A 22,104-nucleotide genomic window follows, 5' to 3' on the forward strand; every position below is an offset into this window, starting at 1 on the left:
CACCCAGTGAATTGTTCTGATGTCTTCCGACATAAACAAGCATTGCTCCCTTAAATAGTCCTGGCTGGTCGCGTGGGTCGTGCTGCCGTAATGACGTCGGCCAGTGGCCGGTTGCTAGAGTCATCATGCAGTCACATGACGGCGGATCATGATCAGGCAGCAGCGCGGCGTCGCCGTCGCTCCGCTAGGTCTGGCCCCCCCCCCCCCCTCCGCGCGGTCCCGCTTGGTCTGGTTCCCGCCCCTCTCTCACGCGGCTCCGGCCGAAGGGCACGAGCGGCGGCACACGCACCTTCGTCCCGCGTGCACCACTGTTCCATCTCGTCCAGGGTGATGACGCCGTCGCCGTTGGTGTCGATCAGCTGCCGGGCAGAGGGAGGCACGGTCAGCCGGCCGCCAGACGGGTGCCACACCGGGCTGTTGGCGGTTCTACAGTCAGGAGTTCCGACAGGTGGTCGTGCAGGAGCCTCGAAGGCCCGTCCATATCCCCCGGCAGTGTACACACCGGCGGTGCGCAGTCGTGTTCAGATTATGCTCGCCCCAAAGTAAACGAGGACAAATTGAACGCGAAAAAATAAAAAAGCGGTTCTTTGTATATATATATATATATATATGTATATATATATATATTATATATATATGTGTATATATATATATATATATATATATATATAAGCACTGCATATTATGCGAAGAAATATGCGAAGAAATAAATATACAGAGATATCTAGATATTAAATATGCGAAGAAATAAGTATACAGAGAGGCTTGCTGATGTGCGTTTCGTGGCAAAACAATGGAAATCAGACACCGTAGCCATGGTTATCCAGCTGATGCGCTGGCTCCTTGATGGTCCTAGCTGCCTCCGGCTCGGCTTCCCAAAGTCCTGTGTTCGATTTCCCACAATCAGCCTGCATTCGGCTGCTAACTACGTTGGCCGGAATGAGATGTCGCTGCACTAGAGACGTTTTCTGTGGCATAAAAAAGGGCCACGCCGCAGCCAGCAGCAACAACAGCTAATGAGCTCACACCCCACCATTGCGGATCAGCCAGAAAATGTCCCAGCCAGGGAGCTCCACAGCCTACCAGAAACACAGCTCCACAGCCCACGAAAAAGCTCATTATTACGAGCAGGGAGAGATACCTCCGAAGCGTCCGGGAACGTGCGAGCCGCTCGGGGTCCAGACGCTATATTTGCCTAATCCCATCGCAATCTTGGACAACTGACTGCGGCGCCAGCCATCTCCTGACATCGCAGTACCGACACGGCGCAGTTCGTCCTCGTAACCGACCCCGGGCGCCAGGCCAGTGCAGTTCTGAGTGCGCCCGAACTGCTCAGACCAGCGGAGCTTTCGTATGCCCAACCGGTTGTGCAAATCTCAGAGAGCTTTTATTATCCAGATCTGGTTAGTCCTCGCGCAGGAGTGCCTAACTGGGCGCATCGCTCTTACGTTGATTGCTGTGATTCGGCCTCGGCTCGCCCCACTCTGCTAATGAAGGCAGATAATGCATCGTGCTCTTATCTTGCCGGCCCGCTTCCTCGCAAATGACGCAAAGTTACGAGAGTTTCATGACGCCCGCCGCATCTTCAGAGTCTAAACAACATTTGTCAATGCGACGAGAGTTTCCGAAATATGTAGATAAGCTTCTGCAGGGCGTTTTTCTACTACGTTTTTTTGTGATCTTCGACACGTTTTTCTGTGATTTGTCTCCTTAAGCTCTCGGTTCATTCAAGGCAAAAGCATCAACTGTTTTACCACCGCATTTGTGTCGCAAGGTATAAAAGGTACGCCTATTCAAAACTGCCTACACAGGCAATGACTTTGTTTTACTTTGTACATAACTTCGTGTTTAAGATGCGGGCAATGCACCAATCGCACTCTCACTGTTTTCCCGCCCACCCCATGGTTCGTCTGAGCTGTAGTTGCGCATCAGAGCATCAAAATTCCTACAATGCACCAAGTCTGAAAGCTGCTGTCTGATCTTCTGTCTGATAATCTGACAAGCTGTCTGATTGCGCCAAATCAGAGAGCTACTGTACGTGCCGCAAATTGAGTAACATATTAATCACCGTTCTATTACCATAATATTTTCCCCAACCAGACTTGCATAAAGCCGATAAAAACGTTTATAATTTGTTGTTCCCGGAATATACTGCATCAGACTTTGTTCTTGCCTTGAAGGGATTTTTCCACATTTGTATGGGATTTTGAGCTGAAACAGACACTGAAGACCTTTTGGTGCAGTCCGCAGCCCTGTCCTCCTTAAACCCTAACCCCCTCAAGTTTCTGACGCACACGCCCGCGAAAATGGGGAGAGTGTTTCGGGGAGAGTGTTCCAAGGTCGCCTTGGCATTCATGACGTCATAATAACGTCATTCAAAGTCTGTCATTGCACAAGCCATGCAGCGATCAAGACCAATAAAGCCGTATTTGTCGAGTCATTCATATCTGGCGTTCGTTGGCACGATCTCCAGATATCATGGCCGTCAATTGCCTCTTAATCAATGTTGAACGAGGTACGGTGGCGTAATCAAACGATGGCACATCGAGGAGCATATTTACATAACAGAAAATTGTGTTATGTGCAGCAGTCTTTTGTATTTTAAAGTATGTCAATAGTTTTAAATGAGGTTGTTTTATTATATGTGATGCTTGCTTTAATACCTTCAGATGTGACGTATTCCCTTTAAATGAAATGTTTCACATCTGAAGATATTGAGGCAAACATTATCTGTAATAAAATAAGCTCACTTCAAATTTTTGGTTCGCTCTGAAGTGTTAAAGACTGCTCTAGACAACATAACTTCCTGTCAGCATGATCTCTGGCATCAACGGACTACAGGTTACCCTCAATCAATGCATTACGTTCAGTGCAACTTTCCAACACGAATCAGGTCTTGTGCTATATCAAACGGTAATATGGGCAGTGGCACAAGTTATGACCGAAATAAGACAGCGAGTCGAACTTAAGAGTAGTGCGACAATGGAGAATGTGAATGCAAGTAGCGATATAAATCAGGGACTAATGTGCAAGGACACGAGAAAGGGCCAAAACACGCGCTCGTCGCGATATTTGGGTTCTGCAAATAATGTACCGATCAGCACGACACCTCACGGTAAGTTTAATTACAACAAGTGAGTCAGCCCGTCCGCTACGGCGGCAAGTTCGCACGAGCGGTTTGGCAGACACCCTGACGTCATACAAATGTTCCATAGCATAATCAACCGATGACGTATTGAGGAGCATATTTATGAAGTGGTGAAGCTTTGTTGTCTAAAGCAGTCACTTGCACTTAAAAGCATGGCAATAGTAACAATTGTTTCATATTAGTTACGTTTGAAAGTTGCATTTAGTCACACTATTTATTAGTCACATACATATTAGTTACATTCAAATAGCTGCATTTCATCATATCCAGTGCTTGCCCCAATAATTTACAATGTGGAACATTCTCTGTAAGGCGTACCCCGTTGAGACTGATTCGACGTCGACTCAACATTGTGCTGTGCTGTTCAAGGTCAGAGACGAAATCAGTCCATGCGTTGTTATTTGGAATCACGGATTCCGCCGGAGCGAAATTAGACACAGGTCTGACAGACATCATCAAAACCCAAACCCGACTCAGCGAGCGTCCACAGTCTCGCTGGTGTCACGCTGCGTGGGGTACTTGTATTACCCAGGGCAGCTATGTTCAGCGCGGCTACTGGCTGTCATTCACCACGGTAATTTGTGCGGAATTTCATCACCCCGATTCGAGACGGCATTCCACGCCGGCTGGGATGGGCTAGGCCGCGGACACGCCGACCTGGAGGCATGACGCGCCTGCCAGCTCGGATTTCGCGGCTGTCGGCAGCGGTTTACCGGCCGGCCGGGGCGACCGTTCGGCCACGCCGCTTGGTATTGGCGCGCCGGCCGCGCTTGGCCACCTCCGGAATACAGCGGTGCCTCTCCGCGTCGTAAAGTACGGCGGGATACAGGATGCCAACAACGAGAAACGGCTGGCGGCCAGCACCGACGATAGATCACGTCTCGCCGCTGTCGTGTGCAGTTCGATTTGCATACCAGCCCGCGCGCCGACAGAGCCCAGCTGCGGTGTGAGCGGGCACGGGAGAGCGTTGGCCCTGGGACACTGGCCCTTGGCCGTTCGCTCTAGCCCTGACAGACAGCTGATTGACATGACCAAGAGGGAGAGCCACCGCATGCAGGCAGAGCGGAAAAATGGCCGCTGTGCCCCGGGGCAATCAACCGCGGTGCTTTCAAGCAAACAACTGCTGTCCTTCGGCACAAACGGCCGCTGTGTTCTGAGGAGAGAGAAGGCCGCTATGTCTGGAAGGGAAACGGTCACTGCGCCTCGAGGGGAGACAGCCGCTGTTGCTTCAGGGAAGAAGATAGCTGTGTCTCGATGGGAGACGGCCGTTGTATCTCAATTACGGCCGTTGTGTCTCGAAAGGAGACAGCTGCCGAAGGGTTGTCGAAGGGTATGTCGAATGAAGGGTATGTCGAAGGGAGACGGTCGGTGCGTCTTGAAGGGACACGTCCGCTGTGTCTCGAATGGAGACGGTCCCTGCGTCTAGAAAGAAGACGGCCGCTGTGTCTCGAATGGAGACGGTCCCTGTGTTTCGAGAGGAGACGACCGCCATGTCTCGACAGGAGCCGCTGTCTCGAGCGGACTGGGCTGCTGTGCTCCTGATCGCGAGGGGTGGCTAGGATGGCATCATTCGGCAGCCAGTGTCGACCCCATCAGGGCCACTATTGACCGGACAATGCAGAGAGTCATTGGCCAATCACCCAGCCGGCTGAAGGTGACGGCGACGGCCGCCGCTCGTCAGAACGCTCCAGCAAGACAAAGACGACAAAGACGGCTTGCTCCAATGCTGGGCGCTGCCCCCACAACGCCGGGCAGTAGCTCTTGATTTCTTTTATTTTTCACAGACGGACCAGCGTTGCTGCCTGGTTCATCATAATAGACAAATGTGGCAAAACGATACAGGGAACTGTGATTGCAAATGAGTAAAGCAAACATATACCGCTAACTCTAAACCGGGTAGCGGCTGAATTGAGCAGCGAGTTAAAGCTCTACTGAGCAGCGAGTTACAGCTGTACTGAGCAGCAAGTCTCAGCTGTACTGAGCAGTGAATTACAGCTGTACTGAGCAGCGAGTTACAGCTGTGCTGAGCAGCGAGTCCCAGCGGTAATGAGCGGTGACTTTCAGCTGTTCTAAGCAGCGAGTTACAGCAGCAGTAATGAGCAGTGACTTACAGCTATATTGAGCAGCGAGTCACGGCTGCGGTCAGCATCCAGCCGTCATTGTAGTAGTAGATGGGCCACGGCTGAAGGGAGTGGTGAGTTTGTTCCGAGCGACGAGAAGCAGTGTTTAATAGAGAGACGAGGTTGCACTGGGTGGCGCGACGAGCGGGGATGTATCAGCAGTGGGATAAGATGGTAATTAAGAGTTAGACGAGGACGTACTGAGCAGCGAGACGCGGTGCTGCTGAGCAGCGAGACGAGGCGGTACTGAGCAGCGAGACGAGGCGGTACTGAGCAGCGAGACACGGCGGTACTGAGCAGCTAGGCGAGGCCGTACTGAGCAGCGAGTTGAGGCGGTACTGAGCGGCGAGTGGCGGCCAAACTGAGCATCGAGCGGCAGTTAAGTCGGCTGCAGCGAACGCCAGCAGCTCGGCCTGCAGCGGATGAGCCGCGGCTGCGGGGCTGTGCCGAGTCTGGGCGACCAGCGGAGCCGGCGGCGCCGCCGGACGCCGCTCTGACGGCCGGAAACAATGAGCTGGCCCGCTCATCTGCCACCCGGCCCGCGCGGCCCTTCCGACCAGCCGACCGCCGAGACCCGAGGGAAAAACGGCCGCCCGGACCCGGCCGGCACCCGGCGACGGACCCGAAAACGGCGGTCTGGCGGCGGCATCAGTGCGGCGGCCGCCTCGAAAGAATCGTGGGCCGTCTACGGCCTTGATGTGCAAGTCGAAAGACCGCTGTGAATGAATTTTATCCGGAAGCATGAGCGTTGGTGCAGCGTCGGACTTGAGCGATGGGGGAAGCGCCTTGTTGATAGTGGTCCCCGGTCGCGCCGGCTAGAATAAACGGCCCTGTGTTAATGAGATGGCGCTGACGCCCGACACTAATAGACCGGCCTACCCAGCACGGGCAAAAGGATGTCTAATTGACTCGTGCAGTGCCTGGGGCTTTATTGATGAGCTGGTTCATTCTTTCCCCGTCCGTGGATTCAGATCCAATTACCAGAGGCAATGGTGTGGGGCTGCAGCCAACCTTGACGCCCGTGCCGCGGCTTAAAAGGATATTCGCGAACGGTCCGCCCCTAGAGACCGGTGCAGGACTCTAGAAAACGTTGGAGAGATACTGGTATCGCAAGTAAAGTTTGAGAGGCTATTGTATGGAGTGTGGCTTGAGCTATGTTCGTAAATGGTGATGTGGATCGCAAGTGCTCATGGATGCATTCCAATACTGCTGAAGTGCGTTTCTTACGCCTCAATTTAGCCTGAATGATTGTGCACTGGACACAGCCTAAAACGTTGGATAAAAACTACTGGAGAAAAGAATTAAACTTCAACGCTAGATAGCCTATCACAACTTCTTAAAAGCGGAGCAAATGCTGTCCATCCACCTTGTTATGAAAGTTCACCGCTTCATCCTGAGTACTCGTCACGCCACTTTTCAACAGGAGCGTGACGCCGCCCGCCGCCCTTCCAGGGGAACGTGACGCTGCCCACCGCCCCTTCAACGGGACCGTGACGCCGCCTGCCACCCCTTCAACAGGAGCGTGACGCCACCCGCCGCCCCTTCAACAGGAACGTGACGCCGCCCGCCGCCCCTTCAACAGGAGCGTGGCGCCACCCGCCGCCCCTTCAACAGGAGCGTGACGCCGCCCGCCGCCCCTTCAACAGGAGCGTGACGCCGCCTGCCACCCCTTCAACAGGAGCGTGACGCCACCTGCCGCCCCTTCAACAGGAGCGTGACGCCGTCCGCCACCCCTTCAACAGGAGCGTGACGCCACCCGCCGCCCCTTCAACAGGAACGTGACGCCGCCCGCCGCCCCTTCAACAGGAGCGTGGCGCCACCCGCCGCCCCTTCAACAGGAGCGTGACGCCGCCCGCCGCCCCTTCAACAGGAGCGTGACGCCGCCTGCCACCCCTTCAACAGGAGCGTGACGCCACCTGCCGCCCCTTCAACAGGAGCGTGACGCCGCCCGCTGCCCCTTCAACAGGAGCGTGACGCCGCCCGCCGCCCCTTCAACAGGAGCGTGACGCCGCCTGCCACCCCTTCAACAGGAGCGTGACGCCACCTGCCGCCCCTTCAACAGGAGCGTGACGCCGTCCGCCGCCCCTTCAACGGGAGCGTGACGCCGTCCGCCGCCCCTTCAACAGGAGCGTGACGCCGTCCGCCGCCCCTTCAACAGGAACGTGACGCCGCCTGCCACCCCTTCAACAGGAGCGTGACGCCGCCCGCCGCCCGACCCTGTCTTCTGCAGCCCTGGCCGCGGGCCTGACCCTGTCTTCTGCAGCCCTGGCCGCGGGCCTGACCCTGTCTTCTGCAGCCCTGGCCGCGGGCCTGACCCTGTCTCCTGCACAGCACGGGTTGGGGCGTCCCGTATGAGTTCAGTCTTAGTGTCGCAGTTTGCCCAGAATGGCCGCAGCACTACCACACTATTGTCTCCCTCATTGATCCCAAGGTCCGGAATGATCAGTGATGGTCGAAAGAGCTTTAAACTAACCTAACTAAAGCAGTGAGCGAGCGTTAAGAATTCGACGAACAGCATAGAGCGTGCTAAAGTGGACCACCCGTCTCCATGAAGGCCGATGTGCTTTCAAGCGAAAAATAAACGCTCAGAGTGAAAAATGACCGGCGGCGAAGAAAGACGTAGAGCTTTGGCACGGCGGAGAGCTGGTTGGCGGCGTCGCCGCCGTCGCTCTGATGCTGACGCTGGTACTCTAAGTGCAGGATAACAAATGACGCCACCCGTACCGATCCAGACGAAACCCACCGCCGAGGTTTTGCACATTTCTCTCGAGTTTGTGTTATGTGATTGATGGCGGGTCTTTGTTGGCGGGGGGTTTATTGTCGTGGAGGGATCGCGTTGACGTCAGCGAGCAAGCAATACCGACTGAAGCTGTGTGGAGGGGTCGAGACGAGCTGTCATTGTGGATACAACAATCTTTCGGACTATCATCCTCGTCTGGTGTGTTAGCATCCACACGTCGCTTCAATCAGTTAACTATCTGCGGTGTTCGTGTCGTTGTCAGGTGTTGTTCAATCCCGAGAATGACTGGATCGTGTTCAGTTCTCAGTTACGTACTCGACACAAACCGCATTTCCTTCCTGGAATTGCTGAGATGCTAAGCAGGTCCAGCGTGATTGCGGGTCCAGTGCTCAGTGACAACAATCGACGATAAGCTGTGGTGGATAAAGGTAACCTTCCTGCCTCATAGTCAGAATAATCAAAGATAAGCTGTGGCAATATAGCACAGCTAACAGCCCACAATAAAAAGCACACACAACAGTGTTAAAACAATGATTAAAGCGATGTTTCAACTTATGTTTTACATGTTAAATCATCGTCGGTGGGAGCTTTCAAAAAGGTTGGCACGTGTTTTTTCGAACAGGGGCTATCATGTCAAGTGGTTTTTTTACTACGTGAAACTTACACATCTGGATTTCATTTTCGAGATCTGATAGGGCAATCGAGGTCAGCATCTTTGTTTTATTCTATCTCCGTAATGAAAAAAACAAGTTTGTATTATATTTAATTAGTACACCCACTTCTTAATTTTACCCTTGATGTGGTGTGGTCATTGTCATCAGGTAAATTTGGATTTAATTATGTCTACCCTATCGTATTATTCAGCCTGTCCACTCATCGTTCATGGGTGGAAAGCAATGGAAATGCGCATTTTAAACGGAAAAGTCTGACAATTACCCGGGACGCTAACTAGTTCCAATCAACTCAGAAAAGTCAGTAATCTGGGCAAAATGAAATGTGCATTGCTGGAAGTCCCCGACATATCGAAGCGGCCTTCCTTCCATGTCACGTATCACATGTCACATGTCTTATAGCGACCACCCAATTTGGTTACCCGCCGATATACAACTCCTCAAACCCGACTTCTCCGATCTATACGGCTCGCAGCCAGACCAAAGGGCGCCAGACCAGACCCAGACCCGACATCCCGCTAACACCCAACTCACGTGATGGCGGCGCAATTGTTTTTTGGCATTTGCCGCTGTGTCTACAGATCGATGACCCTGTGTACCTGCAGCCCGGCCTAATGAAAACGGCGTGCCGCGTAATCGGATCAGAGCGGCGGAAACCACCTGAGCCGACCCCCGCCCGGCAGGCTGGCTGTGAGCCGACCCCGGCCCGGCAGGCTGGGGGTGACACGAGCACACACGGAGGCAGCGCAGCCTGAGCAGACCCCGGCCCGGCAGGCTGGGGGTGACACGAGCACACACGGAGGCAGCGCAGCCTGAGCAGACCCCGGCCCGGCAGGCTGGGGGTGACACGAGCACACACGGAGGCAGCGCAGCCTGAGCCGACCTCGGCCCGGCAGGCTGGGGATGACACGGCCACACGCGTAGGCAGCACAGTCCGCCCGGTCGAACGTAGGGGGCAGTCCGGGTCGACTCGGGAGGGGAGGGGGGGGTCTCCGAAGGCACCAAGCGAATGACTTAATACACTCAAAGATAAAGTGTGCGCGGTCTGATGCTTCGACAGCAGGGGCGAATCACCTCATAAGTATTTGGTTGTTCCCAGTCCCCAGTTTACAGGTCATCGAGTTCGTAGAGTTCTGAGTTCACAGCTGTTGATGCGATCGAAGCTCAGCTCTGAGCGCTGGCCTACAAAATCCCGGATAAAGCTGTAAAAGCCAATAGGTGCATCACGCCAGTCAGGCAAATCAGAAGCGAGAATATTGACGTCACTCGACTGGCGGCGCATGCATGGATTTTTGTTTGGCTGAGCTCGGAAAGCGTGCGAAGTTTGAGCGAGATCGCCGACCTCTGTCCTTCTACGTCATGTCCACATCATCAGCTCGACGAACGCGGGACCTGTGGGAGCGCAACACCAGCACTGCGGGACAGATGCCTTCGCAGGTCGTCTCCCACTGAGCGCAGTCTCCCAGCGGTGACGTCAAACTTGCCAGCCCCCCGGCCGCACCCTTCCGGACTTGTGTAAATGCCGGGAAGGTCGGACATTGTTGGCACGCACCACTCAGCATCGGCTGGGAATGAGCAGCCTGCGTGGCATTGTTGGTCAGCGGGAGGGGGAGGGGGCGGCGCCAGAGCGGCGCGCCGCACCACGCTGCACCCGTCCGTCCGGATGTGGTGATACATGTGAAGCTGTTGGCTGCTGGAATTAAATGTCATGTTGGATTTTTGGCCCGCGGGCTCAGCTCACAGACGGTACGAGCGGTAAAACGAGCTCCGATTCCCTGCGCTGTGTCCGACTCTTGCTGGTGGTGCGAGGTAACCTATGCAAGAAAAGCGAAGAATCCGACCGCATCGGAACGGTTTCTGGATTGCCTCCCACTTCAAGAGGTGCATATCAGCCGCTTTATTCGCAGGTGTCACGTTGCTCTCCGCGCTGCAACAAATTGTGTCGAAAATGACCTATCATGGGTTCAAGCAGAATCTCTGCTGAATGTGGAGATTCTTAACCAGATTTAAAAACTGCTCTAGTGTGTTTGAGCTTAAACGTAGATTGGGCCATTCACATTTAGGAACTTCACTGCCTTATCGCTCTGTTGAAAAGTTGGCGCTCCCGTACAATCTGTTATTCTAGGATCAGGGAGTGAACCGAATTTTACACATAAATACCATGGTTTTTCCGATCAATACGATGGCTACGAAACAGTCGGTCGGCACAGCCACACCCCGAGCCGGACGTAGGATGCCGCACTCAGCCTGGCGGCCGGTCAGCACAATCACGCCCCCAGCCGGGCGCGGAACGCCGGACCCAGCCCGGCGATCGGTCGGCGGCACCCACCTCGAAGACGGCGTCAACGTGTCGCTCGACGGCGCCGGCGTCCAGCGCGGGGTCGGTGGAGGCGCCGAGCAGCTCGTAGATGGCGCCCACCACCTCGGTCATCTCGCGCTTGGTGATGAGGCCGTCGTGGTCGATGTCGTACAGCGAGAAGATCCAGGCGATCTTGTCCTGGAGCGAGCCGCGCGCCACCAGCGACAGCGACGAGAGGAACTCCTGCCGGCGGCGCCGGGTCAGCGCGCGTCATCGGACGTGAGCCGACCGGTGACGGCGCAAGCCCCGCGAGCTAGACAGGCACCGCCGCTCGCCTTGGGCGGCGGCATGGTGGGAGCTCGAGGCCGCCTTCGCCTGCCTCCGCATCATCAGCGAAGAACAGAGAGAGGGAGAAAAAATGAGGGACATGCTCGTGCTGTTCTCGAAGGTTTACATTTCTCGTTCTTATGGAAATCAGGAGAGAGCGAGAGAGAGAGAGAGGGGGGGGGGTGGGAACAGAGAAATGTAGAGAGAGGAACGATCACCAGGAGATAAAAGCAGAGGAGATACGAAAGGATGTTAGATCAAGAGTCTAGCCAATGTAAAAACGGAGGCGGATAGAGCTGTGTGAATGCATCGTGCTCAGCCATAAAGAAAGTGTAAAAGAGCGGGGCATTTTCTCACAAAGAGGGCTTTATGTTCATTTCAACAAAGACCACACCCCAGTTTGATACGTTGCACGCGTAGGTTTAATAAAGTTACAGTTTCCACTTGAAAGTCACGCCTACTGCTCCAAAAGTCACTTATTCTGCGCCAAACGTCACGCCTACCGCCACAAAAGTTACACCTACTGCTCCAAAAGTTACGCCTATTGCCACAAAATTCGCGCCTACTGCCCCAAAAACCATGCATACTGCCCCAAAATCCGAGCCTACTGCCCCAAAAGTCATGACTTCTGCCCCAGAAATCCCGCCTTTAGCCTAAAAGTCGGCATGTGACCATGTGGGAGCGTCACCTCTTCTCTGCATCAGCGAGAGCCATAGAAGGCGGCCTGGGTGGGTCTCAGAAACGCAACGAGTCGCGGGCGCGCATAGAGCCGAAGGAGAATCCGGACGGCGTCGGCCAATCGGTCACGAGCTGTGCGGGGCCGCGCTCCGCTCCGGGCTGGCAGTGACGCCTCGGTGGCGGGGTCACCCCGGGCAGCTGGAGCCCAGGCAGCAGCGAGCGGAGAACGGGATGCGGGCTGGGCACGGTGCCCGGTCGTCACGCACTTCTCTGGCGGCGGCGTTGAAATGCGTGATGTTTTACATGGCGGCTACGCTTCTTGGTTGGTTCATCGTATATTTACTGTTGGCAGGCGCACCTACCATGAAGAAGGTTGTGTACTGCTCCTAATCTTTGCAATTTCCTTTTCACTTCAGTGCCAATCCCGGTAACATCGCTCCATTGCAGCACACAATCATGTATCAGTCAAATATTTTAACGTGTTACGGATGCGGATATAAATAGCTACGAACTTCGCCATCGCAAAAAGATTCAGCCGTCCAAGATGTTCATGGCCATGCAATGTTCTCCGCGTACGATTTCAGTCATTGCTCGAAAGGCACACGTACCCACGTGCCCCTCTGGCGAATACCATGGCTGCATGGTACGGCTTGCGAAGCCACACCGATTTTTTTACATTGGGCAAGAAGTTAAGTCTGTCACCGAAATAGCCGCCAATTCACCCACAAATGCAAAGCTTTGTCCAATGCATTCATTGACATAACAATCCATCCCATACTATCGTGTATGTAGACGTGTGTGCATTTGTTATCGATGATACAGCCAAGTCGCATCATTAATCAAACGCAATATCTATGTTGGACAGAGAACAGCATCTAACCACACAATCACGGCATGCGCCGACTTATGATATATCACGAGCCTGCGGCTATTTTTGTCCGAGCGGCGACCTGGGCTCACATCATTAGAGGCAGCGGCGCTGCCTCGTGGGGCGCCGCTGAATCGGCGGCCGCCGGCGGCACAAACACGGCGTAGCTTCCGGCGTGATCAGTCTGCCTCGTAAAGTGCACCTCGGCTCCCAGCGCGGCCGGCTCGGGTGGAAAATATCCGGCACGCACCGGCACCCCGCGACCACACGCCACATGCCCCCGCCACGGAAATGGAAGAGCGGAGCCGGCGCCGTCAGCTAGGCGGCGTGCCAGGCGCCTCATTTCCCGACATTTTGGACGTAAATGCCTAGATTTGTGGCTGACGGAATGCAAGATTAGCTAAACAAAGCCGACGCGTTGCGTTAATTCCCAACAAAAACATGGGAAGTTCTCATTAGCTCATTGTTACCGGCGAGATCTGTTGCGTGCAGTATGCCCGCGCGTTCCACCAGCACGTGACGTCATGACCACACCTGCTGGAAGAAATACCGACAGTCTAGTACAGCTGCAGTGTTGACACCGCCAGCCAGGCGCATAGTCCAGGATCTCACTGAGGGAGGGGGTCAAGTTTTAAGAAAAGAGACCCCGAAATCTCGGTTTCGCACGGGGCCGCAAATCTGCCTTTCTTATCGGATTTGGCCTGCTCCTCGTCACACAGGAGCAGTTTCAGAGCAAAAAGAATTCCTTTTGCTCTGAAAAGGAGGCAACCTGAGGCAACCAGGCTGCCTCCTTTGAGGCAACCGGGTTGCCTCAACCTGGAAATGCCTCTGGAAACCCCGCTAACGGCTCATTTATCATGGACGCGTTACAGCTTCATAATGAATTTCACGTTCATGTATGAAGTAGACATTTGTCAGCCATTTTGGCACCTGAAGGGCCCCTTGGGTTGCCATGGGAGCTTCCGCCTGTCCCGGGAAGACCCTCCCCGTTCGCGCTCCCTCTTCGTCCTCCCCCTTTGCACTCCCCTTTTTGACTGCGTCCTTGCCCCCAGCCTTTTCATCATGTGCAGTTAAGTTAAGCCGCTTCGTAAAGAAAACATCTGTCTTTATGAAGCCGCGCGACAGATGTTTTGACTCGGCTGGCACCTTCCCTTGACCCTGATTCACCGCCTTCCACCCAAACTGTTAGAAACACGTGACTGAAATTCGCATGAGTCAACCGCATCAAGTCCAAACCAACCGGGATAAAGCAGAATTAGTCATGGGTCAAGTTTGCTAGATATGTGATGGTGAGTAAATAAAAAGGCCCTGAAAGGCGCATCTCGCAGCCTGGCACTTAAACATCCTGAATTATAACGCCTGAAGTGTCATTTCAAGCCTGTGAACTTCCCTGTGCATGAATCAAAATCGGAATTAAAGGAAACCGCATCCGAGTCGGAGGACGAGCTTGTTAATTCAACAGTCTCCAGTCAAGCTTTGTCCCAAGTTGAACTCGAGTCTTAAGTTTTAAAATCCCGTGACCGCTGGACGATCATCAGCGGCCTCTCTGCAGAGCTTATGGTAGTATCGCGTGCTTGATGGGACCGTCCCATGGTTCGCCGGCACTCTCCTTCGTCTTTCTATCTGTTCGTGTTGGTATGTTAGCGTCTGTATAGGAACGACTTGTCTCAATATTTCGCGCAGCGTAAACCAATTGGCCCACGGTCACTGGGCGTTTCGCTGCGTCCTTGGCAACCGAGCACCCGGGGCCCTCGAGTGCGACGTGGAAGTCAACGATCATCGCGCCTCGTGTCGGCTCGCGGCTGTGACACGGCGTCACACGGCGCCTTGTGTCAGCTCGCGGCTGTGACACGGCGTCACACGGCGCCCCGTGTCGGCTCGCGGCTGTGACACGGCGTCACACGGCGCCCCGTGTCGGCTCGCGGCTGTGACACGGCGTCACGCTGCGCTCGGCGACCACGGTGAACAGTGGAAATGTGATGGACTCCTCGGCGTAGTCGCACTGCACCTGGCCACCAGCACAGTGGCCTGCTGCAGGTCACTGCCTGTGAATATCTCCAGCAAAATGCAACCAGATTGGACATGGCAGCGATTGCTGTGACAAAAGCAGCCGAACCTTGTGTCAGCTTTCCTGAGATATGGACTGTGTGCTGGGCGGAGGGAACCTTACTCAAGCCCTGCAAAATTTAGCATTAAACTCTTTTCGAACGAGAGCTGTTTTATAATTTGTTAAATAGATTTCCGAGGAAAATTGTTCACGTAGATAAGACGGTAGTAGTAGTCTTATTTCCCGGAGAAAAACCAGGAGAATGGAGATAAAAATGCGTTGATATTTCGGCAACATACCTTTATTGAAACAATAGAAGTGAATTCAACGAAAATTGGAAGTGCTAGCGCATCTCTGTCTCCAATCTCCTGGGTTTTCTCCGAGGAATAAAACTATTACTACTGTCTTATCTATGAGAGCTGCTTCGATTCCATTTCCATCGTTGGTGAGCGAGGTGCGAGGCTGGGATGTGGAGTATTTATCACTCTTCGCCGAACACCGACCGTTGTTTGATTTAAAATGGAGCTAGAGATGCAGACGAGTCGCAGACGTAGACGCAGAAACGAAACAAGAATCAGTAGGTGACTCGGTATCTAATCAATCTAATGAAATCTAATTTATTTATCTAATGTATTAAATCTGAGGCCGGAAATTTTTGGGTGATAATGAGTTTTCCGTCCTTCGAGCTCGCGTTTGACCTTGAAGGATACCCTTGAAAGGTCAGGACTTTTTGACGGACGCTAGCCCTTGCGCTTGTAAATAATTTGATGCTTACAGATTTCAAATCGGTCGGTAATTTTTGGGTGATGTCGAGTTCACCGTCCTTTTACCCACCTTTTGACGTGGAAGGTCACATGATATTGCAAAATAAGGGTGATTTTCGATGTTCTCGTGCCATCATTGACCTTGTAACCTTTCTTAAGAGAAATCGCAGCTCGTCGCTGAATAAATCGCTGAATAAATTGCTAACTTCAGGGACATGGGTGAAGAAGCGTGTCAAAGAGATTTTCTACCTATCATTTATCTACTTTGCCTTAGGCCTAATATTACTCTTGCATCACGTGCAGGAAAACCCCTCACTGAAGGAAGGATTGGTTATCAAGCCCAACCCCTGGCCAGCATTTCTGAGACGACGGAAAAATGATGAGGGCGAGTGACATGATTTTTGCCATAAATGGTGACCTGTTCCTCCACATATTTTTGAGCGAAATTTGGTCTCCGGCAGCTGTTAATGCCAGCACTGCTGTTTGCTTCTCCATTAAGAGGTAACGTTGGGCGCCAAAATCATGCAAGGTATGCCCATTGGCACACGGGTCACTTGTGATTGGTCGGCCTCTTTTTCGAGGCCAACGGCCATAGTGACCTTGTTTGACTTCGGTCGGCTCTGGGTTGTTTTGGGGTGAATCAAAGCAGGAAGACGGTTTTATGTCTGTTTGGTTGGAAAGTGCCGTTTCGTGCTCAGAAAGGGGTATTTATGTATCTTACGTTTTCAGCACGAGTGCCAACCTGATCTGGAGGGCCGCCGAGTGACTTCAAACTTTCAGCATCAAACAGCTTTTAGATCGGCCGGTAATTGTTGAGGATATCGAGTTCCCCATCTTCTGACCCGGCTTTTGACCTCGAAGGTCGCATGATATTGCAAAATAAACGTTTTTCTTCATGAGTTCGTATCATAATCGAACTTCAGACCTTGTTTTCAAAGAAAACGGAACTCGTCGCCGCATAAATCACTGAAGAAATCGCTAACTTCACGGACATTCTTCGCCCGACAGTGGTACCGTCTCCAGTGCCCTCAGGAGCCTCTAGAACTGTACTGAAAACGTCATTCGATTATCTGCGCGAACCACGAAGAAGAAAACTTCCGCCCATATGCAAGAGGATTAGCAAAGGTTATGATAACTCCACGCTTGGGCCTGGCCAGGCCTCCATCCGCCTCCGCCGCACCAAGCATGCTGCATTTTTATCATCGGTCGAGCTACCAAAGGCGGCGTACCTTTCCGACAGCTTCTGATTGGGAGTACGTGCGGCCGTACAGCTGCCCCGCGTTTCGGCTCGAGACGTTCCGGCTGCCGTCAACGTGATCGGTGCAGCACTCTGGCGCCAAACTGTCATCTGACGAGCTGATCCGGTTGCTGTATAGACTGCACGAACAGATGGCCCGGTCGGGCCGCGAGCGACTTTTTCAGCCCAACTTCTTCAGACCGCAGTCGGTAGGCGAGCCCCCTTCCCCCCCCCCTCTCCCTCCCCCCACCCCAGGAAGGGAAACAGGTGGCAGACTCTCTCAGCGCGAGAGAAGAATGACGGCCTTCATTAGGGTGGGAGATGGTTAGTGGTCCCGTCAGTGTGGGAGACCAGTAGTGAAAGTGAACCCCTCAGGGCGAGAGGCGGGTGATGAGCTCATCAGGTCGGGAGAGTGAAGGTGGGCTCCTTCAAAAAGGGAAGACTTCCACCAGCAGACTACCTCAGGGCGAGGGACGAACGGCCGCTTCCTCAGGACGGGCGGGGGACTCTCTTCAGAGAGGTGAAGAAAGTTGGACTCTGACCAGGGAAGGAGGTGGACTCCCCGCCTGGGAGGCGGGCAACAGACTCTCCCGGGACAGAGGACTGGCGACAGCGCGTGATACGTGCAGCCATTCGGGGGCCTGGGGACAGCGACGGAGGCGGCGTTGCGGCGATCCACCGATCACGTGTCAGGCCGCGGACACTAATGCCACTCTCCGGGACGAGGCGGCACGCCCCATAGGATATTCCTGGCACATTGGCGGGCAACAGTTTTTTCTTCCGTTTTCCTGTGTTACCTACCGCATGTTTCGCTTTCCCTTCTCGGTCCCGGTGCGCAACAAACCCCGTTCACCTTCACGGTCCACTGAAGCGTGAAAGATTCACTGGGCCAATATACATAATCCTTTCATATATAGGCTGTTGATTTCCCTCAAAATACATATTCAGTACCACGCCAACTCTTTTCTTCGCTGTTAGTGATTGCTACAACGTTGTGGGGACACACTGTTGTGGAGCATCCTCTGCGGAGCGGGAGGATAAATAGATAATGACACTGTCAATAGCAAGATCAAGCGGAAGCGGCGCTGTTTGAGAATGGGGCCCCAGACACTGCCTGTTCGCGGCCCTTTCCCATTTAAAAGCAGAAACACAGACGCTTTTTCAGCATCCTGAGATTACGGACGCAAGAAACGAGGAAAAAAGGAGTTATTCATGAATGGTAAGGAGATGGAATTCAGGCCATCCACAGACGATGATGGTTATTACTGCTCACCTCAAAATTGATGATGTTGCTTCCTCGTGGGCAGAAAGTGCCAAAAACGAATTGAGCGTATTTCGTCGCGTCTGAAATAGGAAACACCAAGTTATTCACATCAGACACCAGCCGAAATAAAAGGTGTGAGTTCTCCTGAACCTTGTCGATTTTATTTCACTGAGACACTATATGAGCACTACTTAAGAACATGTCTCGTAAGTTCAAAATACCACATTCCAAGTCTGCTCACAAGCGCCATTTTCGGACGCCTGACGCACGTATCTCAGGCTATAAGCCGGGCGTCTGACTAATACGTCATGCTATGTCATATTGCCTCTTACGTCATACTTGTCGACAGGTGCCTCCGCTGCACACAGCACTAACTTCCTTATTCCATCGCCAGTCTGGGCACGCTGCAACGGCTTTTATTATTTTTGCCATGTTTGTAGACCATTGGCGGTGGCTTATCGATTGCAGCTTTCTTGTGTACCTGAATATTTGAGATGATTTAAGAGGCTATTTGAAATTTGGGCCTTACGCATGACTGATGTTGCGACCAGCAGGCCCTTCCGGACCTCACCTTGAGCACCCTAAGGTAGTTGTTACACGCTACCTTTTTTGTCGGGTGACGTCACCCGCTTTTTGACGTGCATGCAATGCGCTTACAACGTTTGGGTGGACAGACCATTATATGCACGATATGAACAATGGAAACACCATTCCCCGCGCGAACTAAGTCGGAAATAGGGTATGCCGTGGATCTGCTATGGCGGTTAAGCAGCATCAGCTGTTTTAACATTTTAAAGTTTTTAAAGATTTAGTCCAAACTTTTTTTAATGAATGAATTTTTAGGATCCGAACTTACTCTAAGCAGCGCTTGTTGTGTGAGCCTTGCCCCATAACATCATAACGTGCAATCCCAGGTCAACAACATAATTTGGTACTGAAACGTCTGCGTGCTGCAATGCTGGGCATGGTCCGTCCTGCTCTCTGACGTCATCTGATCTTCAGTGCGACCGCTGCCACCGGCCGCAGGCCATACCTGTCCAGGTCAAACCGCGAGCGCCAAAAGCGACTCGAACCCACCCCTTACGAGCAGGCAGATCGGAAGACAGGCGTTGTAGCCAGTTTGGCGATCGGGACGGATATTGGCATGCGAATGGAGACGAAACAGCGTGAGATCCCGTGATGAAAAGCAGACCTTTAAAATGGAGGGCAGCCTGACGGACTGTCTCATCAAAGATCGTGGCAGATCCATAAGTGCCACAAAATATCCTTTTCTTAGTCACAACTTTTGGTACAGAAAAAAATCAAATCGAGGTTTTCAGATTTCACGTTTAATATTGTACAGACTTTAAATTTTGACCAACATTGGCACAACCTATACATCCAAACGTTCGTGCATCCTTTAGTAGCCTGTATGCCTCTAGGAAAGCGTGACATTTTATGAGCTTAACACTCATATTGAAGGTAAGGGTAAGGTAAGGTAAGGGGCCACCAGGTGCTCCCAGTCCTTCAGATTGAAATTACCTCCAAATGGAAAGAACTGCGAGAATAGGTGCTTGAATCTGTCTTCATCCACCGTGCCTAGGGGACACTCCTGCAATAAAAAGACAGCTTGTTAGGCAAGACACGCTCACAAAATGCTTTACTGACAAATTTGGCACGGCAAGCCACGAGAAATGCAGCCAAAACGGCGTGGGTTTGCTGCTGCACTCTCAAACACATTTCGAGGATGACTGCAGCCTTTTGGCTTCTGATCCATTTTATGGGGATGATCTTAGCTGATTGCTGAATAACGATTGTTTTTCATCGTACCACTTTTGTGGGGTTTGAGGCATGCGATAGCAGTTGAGCACGAAGGCATACTACTACACAACACGGCAACAGCTTTCACAAAATTATTTGAACAAATCATATCTTGCAGTTACACGTGACGTCCACCCTGGAGTGCGGCGCGCTCGCCTGCCCCCGCAGCCAACAACACTGGAGTGCAGCGCGCTCAACTGCACTGGCAGCTAACAGCACTGGAGTGCGGCACGCTCGGCTGCCCCCGCAGCTAACAACGCTGGAGAGCGGCGCGCTCAACTGCACCCGCAGTTAACAACACTCTGGAGCGCGGCTCGCTCGACTGCCCCGGCAGCTAACAGCACTAGAGCGTGGCGCGCTCGGCTGCCCCCGCAGCTAACAACGCTGGAGTGCGGCGCGCTCGGCTGCACCGGCAGCTAACGACACTGAAGAGTGGCGCGCTCGACTGCACCGGCAGCTAACAACACTGGAGTGCGGTGCGCTCAACTGCACCGACAGCTAACAACGCTGGAGTGCGGCGCGTTCGGCTGCACCGACAGCTAACAACACTGAAGAGTGGCGCGTTTCGCTACACCAGCAGCTAACAATACTGGAGTGCGGCGCGCTCAACTGCACCGGCAGCTAACAACGCTGGAGTGCGGCGCGCTCGAGTGCACCGGCAGCTAACAACACTGAAGAGTGGCGCGTTCGGCTGCACCCGCAGCTAACAACTCTGGAGTGCGGCGCGCTCGAGTGCACCGGCAGGTAAGCACACTAGCACCATATATGTTCACAAATCCCACATTTCCAGCAGAGTATGCAGACGTCCGCATACAATCTCCGCCATGTCCCGGGAACCACTCTGCCAGCGCCGCGAACCACTGACGTCACGTGGTTCACATGACTGCAGACCGCGGAGCCGGCAGCGGACGGGCGCAGGCCGGTGGACCATGGCCCACATGCCATTTATTTCGGTTTTGAGCTGCGTCAGTATGACACATCGCTTGTAGAAGATCAACACGTTGTATCACACTGCGGAGGAAGGTCTGCTTACAGTGCATATGGGTCAGTAGTATATGCATCCTTCCAGCGTCTTCCATTGGCACCATTCAGGTGGCTCCAGAGGCGACGCAAAACGGTTTGCGATTTGTTGAGCTTGAGGGAGAACACTTCGAGAACACAATGGTGAATCACCTGTTATCTGTAGGCACCGGTGAGCACTTTGTTCAAGAAAAGGCGTGTATATGGACTAATCCAAGTAGAGAAGAGGTTGTTATTTAGGATCAGCATATCACAAAACTTGCGAGAGGGGTCGCTTTCGCTCAATTCATTCTCTCAAAAACTACTGTGCTGTTAACGGGAATTAAACCCCTTAATCTCCGTGAGCAGCCGTGTGAACCCCTCCTCAAAAACTCATCAGTCATCAGTGATATCATCATCATCATCATCAGTGATAATTTTAATAAAATTGATAAAAATTCCGTCAAGAGCTATTTGCTAGATTAAAAAGTGGTGTATTTCAATAGGTATGCTATATATATATACTTTGCTATACATGGGTACAATATCAGGTCGGATAATAGCAGGGATGCATTAGCTGCACATTGTCATCGCAAAACGTCTGTGATGCAGCGAAGCAGAGCTCGGAACCGCATCTGAACAACTGGGAACGTCAGATTCCCAATACAGACAGTTCCATCTGAGGATTAATGACCCATGTCTTGGGCTTTGCAATCTAGAACGAAGCGTAGTCTTAAAAGGGTTTAAATCACATGCTCCAAAGTTTAGTCATGACATTTCAAATCGCAGATGAAAAGAGAAATCATACTTCGCTCAACGATAGGTTCTGAATCGGCCGCGTTGAAGGAGTTTTCCACGTTGTTATGAGGTTTTGAACTGAATCATCCATTTTAAAGATTATGCAGTGCAATTCACAGTCATACCCTTTTTTAGACCTCAAACTCTCCTGTTTGCTTGGCTTAAGGTCCGCAAACTTGCGCAGATTAGTTAGCACAAACTACTTCAAGGTCACCTAAACATGCATGACGCCATACAAACATCTTGCAAAAACCGCCAGCACATTGGCCATGTGGTTTTCAAGGCCAGGACAAATATGCTCACCGAATTATTTCCGGCTGTCATGGGTCAGCACGAGTCATGGC

General features: G+C 52.7%; 1 protein-coding gene across 1 annotated transcript in view; it reads right to left on the reverse strand.

Moving 5' to 3' along the window:
- The window catches only part of LOC119112253 (calsenilin), a 30,048-nt gene that overhangs the window by 2,207 nt on the left and 5,737 nt on the right, over window positions 1-22,104 (reverse strand). Inside the window, exons 3-6 of the mRNA XM_037236356.1 lie at window positions 19,685-19,754; window positions 18,173-18,243; window positions 11,009-11,221; window positions 290-359 (exon numbers count right to left, since the gene is read on the reverse strand). Of these exons, the coding sequence (XP_037092251.1) occupies window positions 290-359; window positions 11,009-11,221; window positions 18,173-18,243; window positions 19,685-19,754 (424 nt within the window). The remainder of the gene's footprint in view (window positions 1-289; window positions 360-11,008; window positions 11,222-18,172; window positions 18,244-19,684; window positions 19,755-22,104) is intronic.

Source organism: Pollicipes pollicipes, unplaced genomic scaffold (genome assembly GCF_011947565.3).
Source record: "Pollicipes pollicipes isolate AB1234 unplaced genomic scaffold, Ppol_2.1 Scaffold_7261;HRSCAF=8764_pilon_pilon_pilon, whole genome shotgun sequence".
Lineage (NCBI taxonomy): Eukaryota > Metazoa > Arthropoda > Thecostraca > Pollicipedomorpha > Pollicipedidae > Pollicipes > Pollicipes pollicipes.